The sequence below is a fragment of the Echinops telfairi genome, unplaced genomic scaffold (assembly GCF_000313985.2).
Source record: "Echinops telfairi isolate 266 unplaced genomic scaffold, ASM31398v2 ScPeMD7_7467;HRSCAF=8505_0, whole genome shotgun sequence".
NCBI lineage: Eukaryota > Metazoa > Chordata > Mammalia > Afrosoricida > Tenrecidae > Echinops > Echinops telfairi.
Window position 1 is genome coordinate 12,147,111 of NW_022111367.1, and position 19,775 is coordinate 12,166,885.

At 37.9% G+C, this 19,775-nt stretch overlaps 1 protein-coding gene across 1 annotated transcript in view; it reads left to right on the forward strand.

The window, feature by feature from the left end:
- Positions 1-19,775, forward strand: part of ITGBL1 (integrin subunit beta like 1) — a 361,063-nt gene that overhangs the window by 313,982 nt on the left and 27,306 nt on the right. The window contains exon 8 of the mRNA XM_004704285.3: positions 17,991-18,107. Coding sequence (XP_004704342.1) covers positions 17,991-18,107 — 117 coding nt within the window. The remainder of the gene's footprint in view (positions 1-17,990; positions 18,108-19,775) is intronic.

Genomic DNA, 19,775 nt, shown 5'->3' on the forward strand with positions numbered 1-19,775 from the left:
TTATGCACCTGCTTTGTCTTCAGTGATCATGTCAGGAAGGTGACCATCATGGAATGCCAGTTTAATAGAACAAAGTGTTCTTGCATTATTCAATTGCTCTTACACAGAAAACTCTTTCCTATACACGTATGAGTGTCTGTGAATTTGTTTCTTTAGTCTACCCAGACTAACACAGCCAGAAAAGTATTTGCTACCATTATTTACCAAAGACTAATTTAGTGTTCCTTAATCACAATAGAAACTTTCTGCAGAAAATTGATCTTTCAGAATATAACACCAAGTTAGTGGCATCTTTTCATCGACAGTTCAAAAATGTAGTTTGAATTCTTTTAAATAAGGACTACAAATATGGTTCTGTTCTAATTGGTCACCCAATGAGAATGAAAGAAGAATACAAGTTCATCTCTTTAGGTTTGGAAAAGATAAGTTACCAAGAACAATGGGTGCTTTGTCTACCTGAAGACAGTTACTTTTCTTCTTGATCAACAAAGTGGCTACACCAAATATCCTTGCTTTTTATGCCTTTTGGATAGTAGAGCCAAATATGAACACTGAAAAAGAAAAATAAATTGGCCTCTGAAGGAATATATGGTAGTTGGAGGACAAAATAAAATCAATGAAACTTTGGTAGCATGGGATAGAATTATACTGTCTCCACTTCATATAAAGCTAGATGATTAGGACACAGAATACATTATGCATAAGTTACCTGGACTTATTATGGCAAAAACTGAAGATAGGAATTTTCGATGGTCCACAGATCAGACAATTTATAAATGACCCACATTTCATAGCACTGGCATATGCACTGTATCTCAAACACCAGAGCTAATAGGGAAAACTGCCATTTTTGGAATTAACAGGTCAAATATACCTAGAAACAAATCTAACATTTCAAGCACCAAAATGTGTGCTGGCCCATGTTATAACAGTTTTATAGGATGTCTGGAGGTTGGTGCAAAGCAACAAAATGGCATTCTTTCACCGTTCTGGAGGCTAGAAGTCCAAACTCAACATGTTGGCAGAAACAGCCTGTGGTAGACTCTAGTGTAGAATGTGTTCCGTGCCTCTCGCCTAATTTATGGGGCATTATTGCAATTTTACTATCCCTTGCCTCTTAGCTTTGTCACTCCAGACTTTGCCCCATCGTCCCATGGTTCACCTCTTGTATGTCTGAATGCCTCTTCTCTTCTATTAAGAGAAGACTCCAGTCATATGGGAATAGGGCTTAGTTTAATGGCCTCATCTTCAAACATCTTACAAGATCCTACTTCAGAACCAAGTCACATTCACAGGGACTAAACTCAGACCTTGGTTTGATGGGACACAATGGAATCTGCAACAGATGACCAAAGAATTGTGCTCATCTTATTTTCCACTGGCTCTGAACTGTTTCTATGACCTCGTGACTTTGATTCTATGACTTTCAGGCCAATATTTATTAGTTTGTCATTTCAGAATATCTATTGTAGAGTCAGAGTTGCTTTGTTGACGATCAACAACAACAAAATGTTTCCATCAGTCTGGATCACTCTTACTAAGACATTGAACTAAAAAATAGAAGTGGTCACAGTAACTGGTGCAACTTTCTGATTCTAATACTATTATCACATCAGAGGTACTTTAAAAATCACTTAATCAAACCCCTTCCTTCTCCTGGGACACTGAATCTGTGAGAAGGAAAGTGATCTTTCCAAGCTAGGTAATAAGTGAACTTGGACCGACGTGGAGTTTCTGACTCCCAGTCCAACCATTCACCCCATTTGAACTATTTGCTTTAGTTATTCAGAAGGCCTGAGTCTATTCTACTCAGTTCTTCCTCTCCAACCCCCACCCCCAAATATCTCTATCATAAAGCTAAAACTACTTTTCGTTCATTTTATTTTGAGGTTTTAAAGAACCTCTCTCCCTCTCTTTTTAAAGTTAGTAGCATGTCTCTTGCAATGTCTTCTTATATAGAATAAAATAATAAATTACCCGAATGCCCCACTTAACCATCATAGAAACTTTAATCATCAAGGGCTGATTAAATAGTGACTCAGACAGCAGCATTGGCCCCAGTTTATTTTACTCCAGTAAAGAATGACTGTCTCAGAAACTCACAAGGGCGCTTCTACCCTGGTCTCCAGTGTGGCAGTGAGTCCACACTGCTCCCCTGGCAGTGAGTTTGGTTGTTGGTTTTCAGGTAATTATCTTCAGGATAGAAATGGGTTTGTACTCTATCATTCACCTCTATCATTACTAATGTAGTATGATTATCTACATGAAAGTCTCTATGCCTCTATTTGGATGATGATTGAAAGAACACCAAAATAAATAAACAAACAAGTCAATAATTATACAAATATAAGCTATTTTTCGTACTTAAACTACATCTGTGTTCAAGTGGCCAAAAAGAAGGAAGAAGAGATACCTCTGTAAAAGATGTTCTCTCTCTTCAGACTGAGACTGAGGTAGTTAGTTTATTGTGCCAACCTGGCCAATAAACACATGTGGGGTTAACTGAAGGGCCAAGGGATAAATGGCTCAGTGAGCCTTGCCTTTCTAGCTCTTGGTATCTTGCTTTGTGATGGTCAGTCCAGGGTGCAGCTGCCTTAGCAGTTCCCTACTTCAGCTGGCAAGGCTCACTTCCTGTAAGACATTCCCAAGGAGAAGCCACATGGACCTACCCGATGCAGCCCTGGGTGCTCGAGCACCCATGTGGAGACCCCTGCCAGTGCTGAGATGTTTACACATTCACTGACTAGGCTTTCCTCTTGCAGTCGGCATTGTTGTGTCTGTTTTGTGAGATGGAGGAGGACTTTGTTGACTGGTGTTGGACATATGGGTTACATGGGTTAATGTTGGACTTGTGGGCTTGGACAGCACTGGGTTGGGATGTTTTCTTGATGTGCACTTACCCTTTATATAAAACCCTCTATGAGTTTCTGTGGATTTGTTTCTCTAAAATACCCAGACTAACACAGAAACGTTATTTTAGACATCTCAAAATGTGCTCTAAGAGGTCAGCAGATAGAAAATACATGCAGACTGAATGTCATCATTTCTTCAAAGAGTAACAGTGTGAGAAATAAGGAGGATGTACAGAGTAGATCTTTACAAGATAGTTTTGTCACGAACTTTATTGTTTAAATACAAGGGCATTAGAAAGAAGGCCAAAATTGTTTTTTTCACAAAAAAATATTATCTTTGTCAATGGACCCCAGAGGGACTTTCCAGGAGAATAAACAATGAAAGCTAAGCATTCATTAACAAATCAATGAATATGAGCTTATAAAGCTCCAAATCAGATAGCATCACTCTGTCAATAATTGTGTCGGAGTGTATTTACATCCACCGATCGTAGTACTTCCCTGATAAACAAGACCCTAAATTCATTACTTTGAGAGAATCTGACTAAAATTGCTTACATGTGATCTAAGATATATCCGTCACAAGAATTGTCAAAGGTCATAACTTCAAAAACATTTGCACAGGTAGTTATGAATCTTAAATTTTGCTTAGTCATACTATTTCTATTTTTGTATATCCTATACATTAGGATTTAAAATAATTTCATAAGGATTATGTAGTTGATTAAGAATTTTTCAAAAATCAACTATCAAAATTTATCAAAAATCAAAAATACTATCCCCACTGGATAGTATTGTCACCTGTGTTACAGATCAAGTAATTGTATATATGTAGACGGGATTACTCTGTGTGTGTGTGTGTGGTTAGTCTGACTCAGGCCATGTTGGCCTTTCTCCTCACCCGAGCCTCTGTGGGATTCTTATAGCTTTCCTTCTGGCTCAAAGGCAGAGATAGGGTGTGCAATTGCCAGCATGGGTCAGCCTGGAGGTTCTTTGGGCAACTCTGCCTGGCAGGCTAATCAGACGTCATAGGAAATTGCTCGTGTATGGGACAGTAACTCTTAATGCTTTACTTGATTGTTAGAATGAACATGTACATCTTGTGATTATCTTGTGACTTGATTAACAGAAAGTACTGGAAAAGGGCAGGCCTACCTCCAAACGTGCAGTGTGGTGTCAAAGTACATGAACTCCGTGTATTCCACACACAAGAGTAGGAGTCCATCAAGAAAGCCTGGTTATGGGCGTCTCCCAGTTGGTATCATCTCTCTGATAAACTTCTCTTTTCTTCTCTAACCAGGATGGAGTAAATTGGCTGTGCTGCTGCAGGCACAGACCTTTTTAGAGGGAACAGATGTGTGGGTCCACCTCTAGTGCTCCCATTCTGGTCTATGGACCTACTTGTCTACTACTGGTATTAGACTGTCTAAAATATGAAAGGTTTATAGTGTGTTTTGAAATATTGTGCTTTCTCCACCTTTGTTCTCCCTCAACAATACTTTGGTTGTTTTGATCTCTTTACATCCTCAAATATTTTAAGAATAGACTTGTAATTTTTTCAAAATAGTACTCGTTAGGAACTTAAGGGAGATGCATTAAACTTATAAATCAATTGTTGAGGAAATGACAAGAGTGAGCTTCTAATTTATTAGCATGAAATACCCTACCTTCTACTCATACATAATTTAGAGGCTTTTAAATACAGAATTTGTAATAAAGCATTTTTTTGTGTATTACCATTTTTTCTCTTTTTTATTATTGAAAGTGATATCTTTTGAATCCACATGTCCTAAGTGTTTGCTGCTACTTTATCAAAAGAAAACTAAATTTGCTTCTATAAGCATTAGGAAAAAAAAAAGCATTAGGAAAATTTTGCTAAATTTACTCATTAATTATTTAACTTATATGAAAGAGCATAATTGTGTCACATGTGAATAACAGTGTCATTTATTCTTTTCTACTGTATGTCTATAATATGTATAATATATAATTTAATTTCTTTGCCTTATGACAGGATTTCTATATAAGTGACTTTGAAATAACAATGGACATTCTTGTCTTGTTCTTAATATTGAGGAGATACTTCTAATATTTTATCTCTAAATTTGAGGCTTTCCAGAGGTTTATTTTAGCGTTCCTTCATCAAAATGAGAGTCACTTTTCTTCCTTCGTTTCTTCCCCATAAATGAATTTTCAGTGTTATCAGATTTATATTGCTTATCTGTTGTGAGGATAATTTTGTTCTGCTAAATATGAGGAATGTTTTGATTGATTTAAAACAAATGTAAACAATCCTTTATTCCTGAAGTAAATGCACTCGGAAATAACTAAAACCCTGTTTGAATATTTTTGGATGTAAAGATCGCAAAGAGATTGACCTGTAGCATCCCTTTTTCTCGTAATGTGCTGGTGTCAGTTTAGTGTGAAATGTAAGAGTATGAGAAGAAAAACGGTGCTACCTCAGCATCATAAGCATGACATTTCCTTGTCACCTGGCTTTGAGACTTCATCAGGAAAATCCCATAGTTAGCTTTACTATTTTATTTTTTCTTTGAAAACAAGATGTGCTTTAATCTCTAACGAAATTTAAGATGTTTCTTTTCATTTTACAGTAGTTTGACTAGGATGTGGTTCAGTGTGGTTGTCCTTTTATAGTTTTTCTTAATGTTTATAAAACTTCTTGATTTTATGGCTTGAATTCTTTTGACACAAAAGAATTACAAGTCATGTCAATTATCTTTAAATACTGCTTCTGTCCTATTTCTCTGCCTCTCCTTCAAAATGAAATAGATGTACAAGGAACTACTGCATGTCCAGTATGTCTTCTGTGATATTTTTTTTACTCTTTTGGTTTTGTATACTAGAAATATTCTACTGACCTACATTCAAGTTTATCAGTTCTTTCTTCTATTGCATCTAATCTGCTATTAAATCCCCTTATTGAGGTTTATATTTCAATTATGCTATTTTAAAATTCAGAACCACCATTTAATTTAACTTTTTAAAAACAGACGCCTCTACTCCGGTGAAACTTTTCATATGGTAGCAAATTTCTTGAACATATTAATTATATTTCAATACCAATGATAGAGAACTCCAGTTAAGGCGCTTGCATTGTTTTGGGATTTCCTTCTGGTGTTACTGTTTATTTTTTTATATATATTTTACTTCAGTTACCTGTCATGTTGCCCTGCAGATTGACAGGTTTGTATTTTGTTATTATTGAGTTTAAAATTGTTAATTGTTGCAAAAGCATGTTGTGGGTGTTGCATCCTTCATGACAGGATGTACAGTGGAGCCTTGGCTCTCCACTTCCTGCAAGCTCAGATCTTCCACTGCTCCAATGTGCTCCTCATGCAGCAGCGTCTGAAAACCACCCGCTGGGTGTTTGGAACCGTGCTCCATCCTCACCAAGACTCCACTTGGGAAACCAGCCACGTTGCTCCCTCTCCACTTCTCCCGAGGCCACGCATCTCACCCGGACAACACCTACTGCTTGTGTCTGTGCACTAAGACATGCGTCCTGTTTGGCACTTTATGGGCATAAAATATGGTAGCCATGGTCCCAAAGAATGTTAGTGATACCCGGTAAGAGGAAAACTGAGAATTCTGACAGAATCATGGAAAGAAACCATTGTGAAATCTGAATCAGGTTGCCACTTGTCTGATGTGGCAGCTGAATTCAATATGGCTAAACTGACATCAACCCTTTTATAAAGGGGGGGGATGAGGAGCTGATGCCAGAGGCTTACGTGGAGAGGAAATGTTTTGAGAATGATGAGAGCAATGAATGTACAAATGTGCTTTACACAATTGATGTATACAGTGAACCCTCGCCACTTCGCGCTTCGATGTCCGCGGCTTAACTCTATCACGGTTTTTGTGCAACAGCGCGTGCTCTGTCATTACTGCCACTGATTGGCTCATACTGTACACACTTCTGTCTGCATCGCTACGTATCGGAGCTACGTATCAGATGCATTTTGAGGAGTTAGTTGGACTCACAATGGAACGTCTCTCGCATATCGTAAGAACAATCAAAGAAGTTCAGGACACGATTGAAGAATGAGATCCAGAAATGAATCGTGCATTACGGTTCCGGAATGCACTCGATGGGGCAATGGAACCCTACAAAAACCTTTTCACTGAAATGAAGAGACAACGTCGGCAACTGCCAATCACAATGTTTCTTAAACGTGTACCCAGAAACCCACTGCCTACACCCGCTCCTTCAGAGGAAAAAGACGGCGACCCACCTGTAGAGTACATCCCTTAAGTCATTTCATAGGCTATTGATTACAGTATTTGTAAGAACTATGTATAATAATACTGTATGTAAAATATGTAATACTGTAAACTAGATGCCATAAATAATATAATAAATAATAAATGATCATTGTAACGTCCAAAATGTTTTACTGTATTTTCCCTTTTTCGTTTAATAAATTGGGTAATACGAGTGTAATGGTGACTAAAGGGTGTTTTTTCATGTCCTCTATGCTCTAACTACGAAAATATTTGATTTACAAATAAGGAATCCTACTTCGCGGAATTTCATTTATCACGGTAGGGTCTAGAACCAATTAACTGCGATAAACGAGGGTTCACTGTATATGGATTGTGATAAGTGTTGTATGTACCCCTAATAAGATTTTTTTTAAAAAATTATAATTAAAGCAGCTAAAATTCTGAAAGGTGTGAAATCATGAACCATAAAACAAAGAATTCAGACCACTTAAGAGGTTGAAAAGTGACTGTTCATGTGGGTAAATCAGAAACAACTTGTTGTCCACAGTACCGGAGGCAGTGCCAGGAGAGAGAGGCTGACGGCATAACGCGGGGTCTCAGCACCAGTGCTGCTGATGGGAAAACTATGTGCAGTTCTCAAACTTTTTGGAGTTCTAACACGAATCTGGAACAAATTGAGTTTGACAACCTAGGTATCCCCGTACATTATTTCTGACAGATGCAATATGTGAAGGCAGATTACCTAGAGCCCATCAGGGGTTGAAACGAAAGCTCGGGTGGTTATCAGGACTTGCTTTCTTAAAGGCCTGTGATCGCCAAATATGATCTAACAGGATGAAAACGCCAGGAGTGGTATTTAGTTTCTTTGTCCATTAGATAAATTGTTTTCTGCTGAGTTCTTAAACCCCATGCCCCAGAGAGCTTAAGACGTGAAAACCCTTCAAGTGTATTACGTGCTTAGATGACAGGGCGCAGTTTCCGAGAGATCCCTTTCATCAAGATTCGTGCTGCTGAAATGCTGGCTGCCTTCGGTGCCTTCTAGATGGGTGCTCATTACAATTTTTTTCAAAAGATCAAGATAAAACTAGAAATAGGGCTTTCATATGCAATAGGAGTTTGTGAAAAGAAATCTCAGCATGATGTGTTTAAGAAAACTGCATTTATTAATGTAGAAATGACCACAGGTTTCGCACAAACAGGCCAGAGGCAAAGGAAAGTGAGTTGCGTCCCTGAGTGGTACAGCAGGTCACCTGCACACTGGCTCCCTGAGCTGCTGATGGCTCCAGTCCCACCAGGAGGAGCTTGGAAAAGAGGCTTGGGTTTTCTACTGAAGTAAAACACGTGGAAAACACTATGAAGCATAATTCTACTCTGTCTGACATACATGGTATATTGAATGAATCCAAATTGACTTGACAACTAGTTTGTTATCTTAGATTTACTATGTTAAGTATTAAAGTGTTATATGTAATACTTCCAATTACATATAAACATATAAAATTATATATGTTGGTTATAGAAATCTTTTTTACTCTTCACGTTATATGTTTCTTCATTTCTTCTAATTTTTAAACACCTTGGCATAAACAATTCTCATGGATAAACTGAAAATCCCAACAGTGCTTTAAAATTTTTTTCTACTTCAATCTCTATTAAAATAATTGATAAGCTCTCATGGAGGAGTCAAAGGAAACTGATGAGCCAGTCAGGGTGCAGTATATCACCGATGAAACACACAACTTTCCTCTGGTTCTTGGTGCTTCCTTCCCTGCCTTATCATGACCTCAATTACCTTACAAATCAGATTTGACCAGAGCATGCACACTGCTACAGATAAGAGCCTGCAACACAGGGAATCCAGGACAGATAAACCCCTCAAGGGCAACAATGAGAGCAGAGATACCAGAAGGATTAGAGGAGGGTGGGGAAGAAAGTGGAAATTGATCATATGGACCTACTATAACCCCCTCCCAGGGGAATGAATGTAAGATATGAAAATAGTAATCTATAACTTAATCATGAGTGAGGGAGGGTGGGCTGGGGAGCGAGGGAGGAGGAAGAAATGGGGAGCTGATATCAGGGGCTCAAATGGGGAGAGAATGCTTTGAGAAGGATGATGGCAGCATATGTGCAAATGTGTTTGATACACTGGATATATGGATTGTAATAAGAGATATAAAAGCCCCCAATAGAAGTATATAATAAAAAATTGTTAAGTAGATATTCCAGTTTAAAAAAATTAGAGAGGTTTAACTATTTTTCCACATTTTAGAACTTGTAAGTGATATATATGGAATTCTATTTTAAATCTGACATCAGAGAACAAAATCTTGTATTTTATGAAAGAATACTTATGCTAATTTTATTTCCAGCAGGATAAAACTCTAATAAATTGTATTAGCAGTTACTCAGAAGTGAATCCTATCAACATATTCCCCCACCCCCATCTTCTCACCAAGACCTATACAGGAAACATTTTTTTTTGGTAGGAGTTATAGAGACTACTAGAAGAGCTACATTAATGAATTCACTGCCCCTACATCAGTTTGTTGAGACATCTGTAACTTCCTGGGACTTTGTCTTTCCACTAAATCCTTCAGTCCAATAGTGAACTTCTTTCAATATTACCGGTTCTTGGTCATATGATACGTCTGTTACAGTGACTCTATCTATTCTTCCTATCTTTTGATGCTTCCTGTATTGCTCAAGCTTTATGCATTCCATTTTATTTTGACAAAAATCAATTTTCCTAGATCCATGCTTTGTATATTCTACATTATAATTATTAATGGTTCTTTGAACCAGTTTCTTCTCATTTTGAGTCATATCTCACCAGCAAATGAAGGTCACAGAAGCTTTGCTCTCCCTTCACATCATTAAATTCAACTCAACTTTGAGGAGGCTGCACTTCCCCAGTTGTATTTTGAGAGCCTTCCAATTGGAGGGACTCATCTTCCAGCACGGTATCTGACAGTACTTATTAGCAGCTATCTATAAAGTTTTAAGTGGTGAATCCCTCAGAGGTAGACAGCTTGTTCCTTCTTCCTAGACTGTACTTAGCCTGGAAACTCTACAAAAACATGTTCACCATGGGAGATCCTGCTGGTCTTTGAAATACTAGTGACATAACTTCAACATCACAGAAATCCTGAAACCACCCCAGTCCTACAAACTGACAAAGGAATGGGGACTTATCAACACTCTTGGGTCCTACATCAAGTTGCTGTGCACAAATCGCCGTTACGTGAAAATGGAGGATCACTATCTTAGATCACAACATGGAGAGTGACTTCACCATTAGTTGTACCATTACTTCACTGGGAATGGCATCATGACTTAATTGCCAAACTACTGATAATCAAAGTCTAGCTAAAAGCTAGCTCAGCTAACCTCATCCATCATACCCCTGTTACTTTGACCTTATACCACTGCCAGATGTATGTGGTTAAAATAATGGAATAGTTGATCTATTGTTCCTATTGTAGTAAATGCAAAAGGTTAGATAAAAGGACCATCACAAGTATATGGTACATATGCAGTATTTTCCTTATGTTTCATAATTTGGTGAAATCAATGTGACTAGAGCCTAAAACAAAGAACAATAAAATATGGTATCAGTAGAAAATATTGCTGCATTGTATTTTTTTCTCTTTTTTTGTCATGGTAAGATGTATTTTCTATTGGTTCCATGGTTCAACTTGTAAAAGAAATTTGCTAATCCATTATATGGAGAGAAAGTCCACACTTATTTTTAAAATTTTAATTAGCACTCCTAAATATGTACTAAAGCAGTAATATATTCACTCACACTTCTGAGTTTTCAAAAGTGTTAAAAATACAAGAACTTAAAAGTGATGGAGGCCTGATTGCTCCCCAATGTCTTTGCCCAAATACAGTAAGATTTAAGAAACCCTTTTAAAAGCAATTTTCTATGATTTTATGATCTGCAACACTTTCATTTTATGATCTGAAAAACTTTCCCTGGTGATTAACCATCGTTTTATCTGGTTAATTACACTTACGCATGATAGAAGACTTCATATAAGTTTGTCCTTGGATCACGAAGCAGTTATGAGAACAGAACAAGGGAATGCTGCATGGTTTCAAATCAGGAAAGGTGTGCGACAGAATTGTGTCCTCTCATCATACTTACTTTATCCATATGCTGAGCGAATAACCAGAGAAGCTGGCTTATATGAGGAAAATGTGGCAACAGGATGGGAAGAAGGCTTATAAGCAGTCTGTAGTATGCAGATGACACTACCTTGCTGGATGAACGGTAGGAGGACTTGAATGAAGCACTTGCTGAGGAAGATCTAGGATTGCAGGCTGCGGGATGGATTACAACTCAGATGTCTAATTTCCACATGTAGTCCATCACTTTACCGTTTTCCTTCTGCTTACTTGCTTCAAGCTTGTGTACAAAGGAAGCACAAGCAGAGGGATTGGCATTTTCCCTATTTGAAAGAGTCAGTAACCGCTCGAGCAGTTGATGTGTAATGTCCACTCTCAAGGTGTGTTTTATTATAAAAAAACATCTCCTCCTGTTTTAAAATAGAAAGTGAAAGGTATCTCTTCCCTTTCAGATATTTGAAGGAAGATTGTCATCAGTACCAAATGAATCAATCAATCAATCATCTATTTGTAGTTAGACTGAATAGTACAGCATATTATAGTTCTCCAGTGTTTTAATTCCTTCTCATAGAAACTTCAAGGGAACTTAGGATGCACTTGGCAGGAGTTTTTTCTAGTGCAATCCTGTTGCTATGGTAAACCTATTATTTTAGGCAAAGGAGGACTATGTTAGTAAAGTGCTAATCTCTATTCTGTTTTATGTGAGCCTCTAATTACTCTCCAACTATTGAGCATGCACCGTAAGTATGGTTTTTACCATTTTAAAAAGTGAAAGAAAATAAAGTCATAAAGAGTGTGCCTGCTGTTAGCATGCTGGCAGGTGTATTTGATGATGCAGGGCTCCTCTTCGATAACCTCATGCTGGATCAGGACATGCACCTTTTTAAATAGAAAATTAGAATCAGGAAGTAATGGAACCATTTTTTTGTTGTTATTGAAGCGAAGGCCTCTCAAGGTGTGTTTTATTATAAAAATATAAATCACAATAATAAGATCAAACATTTATTAAGCAACCTAGCCTTTCCCCTCCTTATTTTAATTGCTGTTAATGTGTACTTTTTATCAGATGCCACCTATTTAGAATGAATTTTTCAAATATTGAGCTTTCTACAAAATAGATGCTAGTAAATTATTGATGGCTGTTCACCCTTCATAGCTCCGGGTGCTGTGGTGTATAGATAAGCTCTGATTTCTCAGGATGAGAATGGATACAAACAAATATGCAAGTGAACAATATCTGCTAAACTCAGTGCAGAGTTATATTGCCAGAATTATTTACTGGTGTATCATGCTGTGAAGAAAAAGTCTATGTAACATTCTGCACCTGTGTTATGCTTCCTTTTTAAATGTGTACTTCTAAGGGTTTACAATGAAGGCATTGGGCTTAAGGTCAGGATATCCTAGTATATTTCAATTATCTACATATTTCATAAGGAGTCCAGGTGATACAATAGGTAAATGTTGAGCTTTTGACCAATAGGTAAGCAGCACAAACCAGTCAGACACTCAGGAGAAAGCCGAGGGTCTCTGCGGTCATAATGGTTGACCTCAGCCATCCTTGTGGCACCCTACTGTATCCTAGATGGTCTCTATGAGGCAGAGTTGACTCCGGGGCACTGGTTTGTTCAGTTTATTTGGGGTTATATATTTTATGAGAAAGTACTAAAATATTTGAACTCTGTTTTATGATATTAACACATTTTTTATTATCATTAACAATGCTTACTGAGTTGATTCCAACTCATAGTTACCCCAGAAGACAGAGCAGAAGGCTCTTTAGGGTTTCTGAGACTATAGATTTTCATGGGAGTAGACAGCTTCATCTGTCTCACAAGAAGTGGGGGGTGGCTTCAAACCACCAACCTTGTGCTTAGCAGCCTAATTCCTAACCCACAGTGACCACCAGGATACCTCTTTGTAAATCATGATAAGTGTCATGTTTCTAAAACTATGTGTTTGTTAATGTTTGAGAATAGTATCATCCTGCAGCTTCACTAGGGTAGTGGCTGAAGAAAGATGCTATTTTCAAATATTTTTAAAATGTGTTTTCTTAACGTTTATCATGATAAAAAGGAGTCATTTTGACCCTGTTGGTTTTACCATTGGACTTCAAAACAAGACTCTTTGATATCTAAAACTAGCATCATTTTCCAGATTTCTTGAAGGAGGTGGTTGATAATACGTGAAATGAATTTAGGATATGTAGAGTAACAGACAGCAGAGTTCCATATATTTTGTTTAATAATTTACTCTCACAACAATTTCTAGGGCTTTATACAAGTAATGGAAATAAATATATGTTGATATCTTATAGAAGATCATTTAATGTAACTGAGCCTGAAATTTAAAAATGTTAACTTTGTTGTTGGCACTCTCTTCTCTATTTAGGTAGAATAACATTTATCAGTGCTAAAGATACATATTTCCTGAGATTTTTTTGGTCTTAATTCATGAGGCTATTGATTTGATAATTAGGAGAAGCTTTAGTTGTGTCATAATATTAAAAAAATCATTGAAGTAAAATTAAGGAAGGATATGCAGTATATCCGTGTTTCAGCGTCTTCCCAGGACATTACTGGAGGACTGCTAGGAGGATACACCTCCATTGTCAATCTGAACCATAAAAAGGTCACTAACCATGATGGGCTTCGGGAACGTATTTTACTAGCATAAAACACATGGTCAAGGTTCTAATAGTGGGGGGGGAAACAGTGGGATCAGAGAAAGGGAGTAATTTTGATAAGCACTGGGTGAGAACAGGACAAGGAAGACTTCATAGCAGACAGGAGCTTGAGGGGAGTATTGGACAATGGTTTGAACTCCACCAGACAGAGAAAGTGACAATAAATAACAGAGAGGAGGAATAAAGTGCATGACTAGCCTCTGGAGCCTGAGTGCACAATGAGCACTGAGATATACTTTGAGAAGGAAATTGGACTAATTATGAGGATGTTTGTAGAAGAATTTGATTTCTGTCTTTTAGGTAATGGGGGACCAAGAGAAGGGTTATACAAAGAAGTTATATAATCTTCTATATTTTATGAGAGTGAATTTTGAGAAATTTCAATTAGAAAAAGAACAGCTCCCTAATAGATGAAAGAATCAAACATGACACAAGACCTGGTAATATTTGATGGGGTCCTTGTTTCCCAGACAAAGGATCTAAGATTAGGTTTATGAAGACAGCTGATGAATATTTTGTAGGCTCTGTTTAATGGATAGAACTCTGGGAAACGCTAATGAAGGCATTAGACAAATAGAGACATCTGGGTCCTGATTGACAGACCCTTTTCCAAGTGGAAGTTTTACCATGGAGCTCACAAAAGATAAAATAAAAGACACCTCCCTTTGTATCAAGCTTTAGGCTGCTACCTGAAAGGTGGATGGATCAAGTCTTCCAAGTGCTCTGTGGACAAGGTGAAGCAGTCTGCTCTGTCAAGACTTACAGCTTTGGAAACTCTATGGAGATCGTCTCTGTCCTTTCGGGATGCCTGGTGTCAGAATCAACTCAAAGGCAATGGGTTTAGTTTGGGTTTATGCAAAAGACAGTGACCTGTGGATGCAACAGGTAAGCACACAACTGCAAACCCAAACGTTGACATTTCGACAAAGACCACAGCCAAGAAAAACCTGGAAGGCAGTTCTATTCTGTCTCATGAGATCACATTGACTTGGACCCTACACATTGACACCCAATAGCAATACACAAATGGCATAATAGTTCATTCTTTTGTTGAAGATTGAGTGACTCGAACTATTTGGGGGATGTACAGGAGGTCTGGTTAATTCGGCTGCGATGGGGATGGTCCTTGAGGAGGCTGTCAGTGGCACCGCTTTGGTAGAATTATTTCTTACCTTGAGTGATGGCTGGAAAATTGTCTGTCACATTATTGTCTTGGTAGTGATTGAACTGAAGCTATTAGTTGGAATAGCAAAGTAATACAATTTTAAATGTTAATTGAATGAATAAAAATGTACTGTTTTTTGCCTTTGTATCTAATAACTTAGACCTTCCTGATAAATGCATTTCAGTCTTTCATTCGAAGCCACTGTATCCTGTAAATGCTATTAAGGTACATCTTAGAAGCTGATTCAGCTTAATTGTTGCCCCGCTATGCCATTCAAATATCTCCAATAGAAAAAACGGCCCCAACATTAAGAAATTGCAAAGTGGTTCATTATATTCTGAGGTTTGAAGATATGTTAATTACATTTTATTGAGAAACAAAAGGTTTCTAGGACAGAACATTAACACTCAGCTAGCCAAGTCAAGAGGAGAAATGTGAGACAAATATGACCCTCATGTGAACAATGAAGTGAAGACGCTGCAAAACTTATATACAACACTTACATACCACTATTACTTTATCTTTCATGAAGAGACCCAGAAGTTGATAATGTACACCGGCATAACTTATAATATAACTTCAAACTTAAAAAAAAACAAGAGACTCCCCATTGAAAGTAGAAATGCATCACCTCTCAGGAATAATGTGATTGATGTTAGTGACTTCTCAGAATCATGCTTGAAAGTCTAGTGAAAGGTACTGGGCCACACTACTGATAGTCCTGCTTTATTGGACACCTTTATGTGTCTATTCAAGATGAAGGTGAAAATTCAGACCTTATACACTTCCAAGCATGGCTAGGACATGAGAATTTGTTTTTATTGAGAACACTGCTAAAATATAGTTATCTAGCCTTAAGTACATATTTCAGCCTCACGATGCTTACATTTCATCATCAATTAAATAATTTAAAGGGAGTTATGAATCCTCTAGAAATTTTATAAGAAGTGAGTATATGTTGGTAGAATTTTCCAGAGAAGGAATTGGAGTCTACTAGCTCTTGATTGCAAATGGGAGAAATACATTTGATTATATTTAGCAGTAAAGGGATGTTGGAAAGAGGGTCGATTTAGAATACAAGTTTGGACTAGCCAGTTCATGCAAGAATCCAAAGAAGCAAGGCATTGCCAAAAAGCAGTGCCTGCTGCCACCACTTGGGAACACCAGCTCTGGTGCTCTGATCTCCATCATTCTTGGACATGAACTGCTATACTATTGTCCTGGTCACTCTGCCACAAATCCTGAGTCTTTGCTGTCCACCCTCAAGAATCAAAGTCCTGGCCAAGTGTCCTAGTTTTGATAACAAGGGCTGGGAGGAGGGAGTATCGCTAGGAGACATGGACCTCTCTCTCCCGCTGAATTTGGGATTCCCTCCAAATTGGAAGGGAACTTTGTCGAAGGGCAGCCAAGCCACACTGTTGACTGCTTTAGCTGTCACCAGATTCTCAAAGGAGTTGTGACACCACCACTTCTGCCAGGAAAGATTATGAATCCCTGCATTAGATTATCTTTAATTACTGCTCTGAAATTACATGATTCTAAATACTAATTTTTCTTCCCTCCATCATCTACCAACTCCAAATTTCTTTAACTAGACACCAGTGCAGTCATAGAATGACTCACATTGCAGGGCCAGCCTTAAAGCAGCCATGGTCATTTCAGTGGGTTGTGTAATTGGGATGGTGGGGCTAATGACAGCGAGTAACAGATGTCTGGGAGTGCTGTCATCCGGCTGAATTTCTGGAAACCCTGCATTTATTCCCAACAAAAGGAATGGACTTTCCCATTGAGCCTTCTGATGCTGCACTATGGGTACATTAAGATGTAATGTAACTTCATGGTTAGGCACACAGACTTTGAATCAAATGAGCATGAAAATGACTTTGGACTCTCTCCTTTATGAGCTGGTCACCAAGGAAAGTTACATGACCTGAAGGAGCCTCTGATTAATAGCCATAATTTTGGTTAATGTTTTGAACACAAAATGATATAGCACAAGGGACTGTAATGTTTTACACTTAGCAAAAGCTCAGGAAGTAATGATGACTGTAATTATAATAGTTAAGAGATTTAAAAACTGTGAATGAAACTCATTTTGTTGTGTCTTCTCTTTCAATGTGTACTTTATTTAACTTGCCATAGTAAATAGGTTACCATGAAATTCCATGGAAAACTTGTATCAAGTTAAAAGTGGGCAGGGAAGAAAAGTTACATATATAGACACTTATAGACTGCCCCTGCCACTTAGAGACACTTGATAATTTGGGGGAGATCCTAATAGGCACTTTTTGAATAAAACTTATTTTTTAATGTTCACATTTCAATTTTAATTCTAGGAAAATGGGGATATTCTCATGGGTTGACATGTGTTCTATGTTAAAACTAATTCTGTTATCCATAAAAATGAACTAAAATAACCATCTAAATACATAACCTTGAAATGCAACTAATCCATTTCCATAGAGTTGGTACAGACAATGTTAAATAGTATCAACAACAATTGAATACAGGATGCCTAGAGAGAGGTTAGCAATTGGATTATTCTTCAAAATGAATTAAACAAATGTAGAGAGTAACAAATAGATGAGGGTGCTTCAACAAGTCTGGGGGTGGTGGGGGTGGGTAGGAATGGAATTAGAAAAGAATGGCATTTTCCACGAACTTTTTGAAGCCCACTTATAAAATTTTTCTGAGCTAGTGATTATCGCTTTAGCTTCTGGTCTCCTGGGCATGTGTGCTTGACCTTCAGTTCACCCTAATGAGGTACCGACAAGCTACTGCACTGCTGTCAAGCACAGACGAGACCCGGTCTGGGCAGCTTTGGTTGAATGGCATGCCTGTTTCCTTTGAGAGATTTATCGATCCTGCTCATCTCTGAATGAGCGTGCTCTCTCCTTCTGTTTTCCAGGTAAATGTGAATGCGGTAAATGCACGTGCTACCCTCCAGGCGATCGCAGGGTGTATGGCAAGACGTGTGAGTGTGATGATCGCCGCTGTGAAGACCTCGATGGTGTGGTCTGTGGAGGTATTTACCACTCCCTCCTCCCTTTCCTATTCTACTTCACTCTCTGCGCTTCCTTTTAAATTTGCTGTTACAAATAAGATTAGACCTCAGTGCGATATGCAATTAGGTTCATAATGACCTTTATTTTCTTAAACTCCTAATTTAGGGTTTGATGGTTGTTATTGTTAAAGCTCTGATGACAAGTACTCTGATTCAGTACTTGGCTACTAACAGAAAGCTTAGTGGTTCAAACCAACTGTACACTGTGCCAGAGAAAGAGGTGGCAGGTGGTCCCCATAAGGCAAATCTATAACACCTGTCTACTCTATCCAATTGTGTGTGTCTATATGATTGGGAATTGATTCAATAACACTAGGTTCTCTTTTTTTGGTTGATTGTGGCTACTGAGTTCTGATGAGTCAATTTCAACTCATGGTGACCCTGTGTGACATATGTATATAAAAGAACAATTTGGGGACCTGTAAGATCTATGAGAATCACCTGGTCACCTTGTTAAAAATGTAGATAATGACTCAGTACACCTGTGGTAGAAATACAATTTATCAAGAGAGAGTTGAACCTGAATGAACCGGTTTGAAACCCGGTTTGAAGTCATGTCCCAAGATGACATCAAGGTCTTTTCGTATTATTTCAGTATTATTTTTAGATTAGTTGACATCTTTTCAATGGTACCCAACAAAACAAAACAAATGCAGTGCCGTCGGGTCGATTCCAATTCATAGTGCCCCCATGGGACATCATAGAACTATCCCTTTGGGTTTCTAGGACTATAAATCTTTATAGTAGAGACAAGTTAGTCTTTTTCTGGGGAGAGTGGCTGGTGGGTTTGGGCTCCTTTTCACTGGTATGAGTCACTTAACATGTCTAAGTAGATTTTCTTAATAGCTTACTGCTGCTGTAGTGTAAATACTCAAAGTGATGGGTTTGAAGAGGAAAAAGTGTTATTCATGAAGGCTGAAAATCCAAATCAGAGTCTCACCTAATCCAAGTCTTTTCTGATCAGTAGCCCGAGGCTCTCAGTGAATCTTTTGTGATACTCACATAGTGTCTGTCTTTTCCTGAGAATGTGTCCCTGTATCTATGCTGGTCTTTTTATAATTCAGAAGTTATTTGAGTTAGGGTCCACCTTACCACGGGTATAATATAATGAACATAATAAAAGTATCCCAATTTCCAACTGGAAGACATTCATAAGTACAGGGGTCGGAATTCAAGATATATTTTGAGGGAACACAATTCAAACCATAACATAGGTTATAGTGTTTGTTTTCTTGTTTGCTACATATATTAACTTCTTTAACTAAAAAAAGTACATATGCCTCTCTGGCATCTAGAAAGTACCATATACCTGGCCCTGCTCTGCTTATCCTTATCGTTTTGTCTCTCACATCCAGTGTTAACTTCACTGCTTTGTTGACTGGGTGACAATGGGAGAGCTAATAAAAACTCGTTACATCTATTTATAAGCCATTCAATTATATTTACTCTCCCTCCAGTGGATTTTCCTTTCTCGCCAAATTTGGGGAGAAAATCAAAGAAAGAAACAAAATCTATAGATTTTCCTGTTAGATGAATACAAGTAGTGCGTGAGTAAATGAGACAGAGGCTTAGGCAGTAACTTTTTTTTTTTAAGACACATTGTCTTGCTCGAAAACAACAAACTTCCAG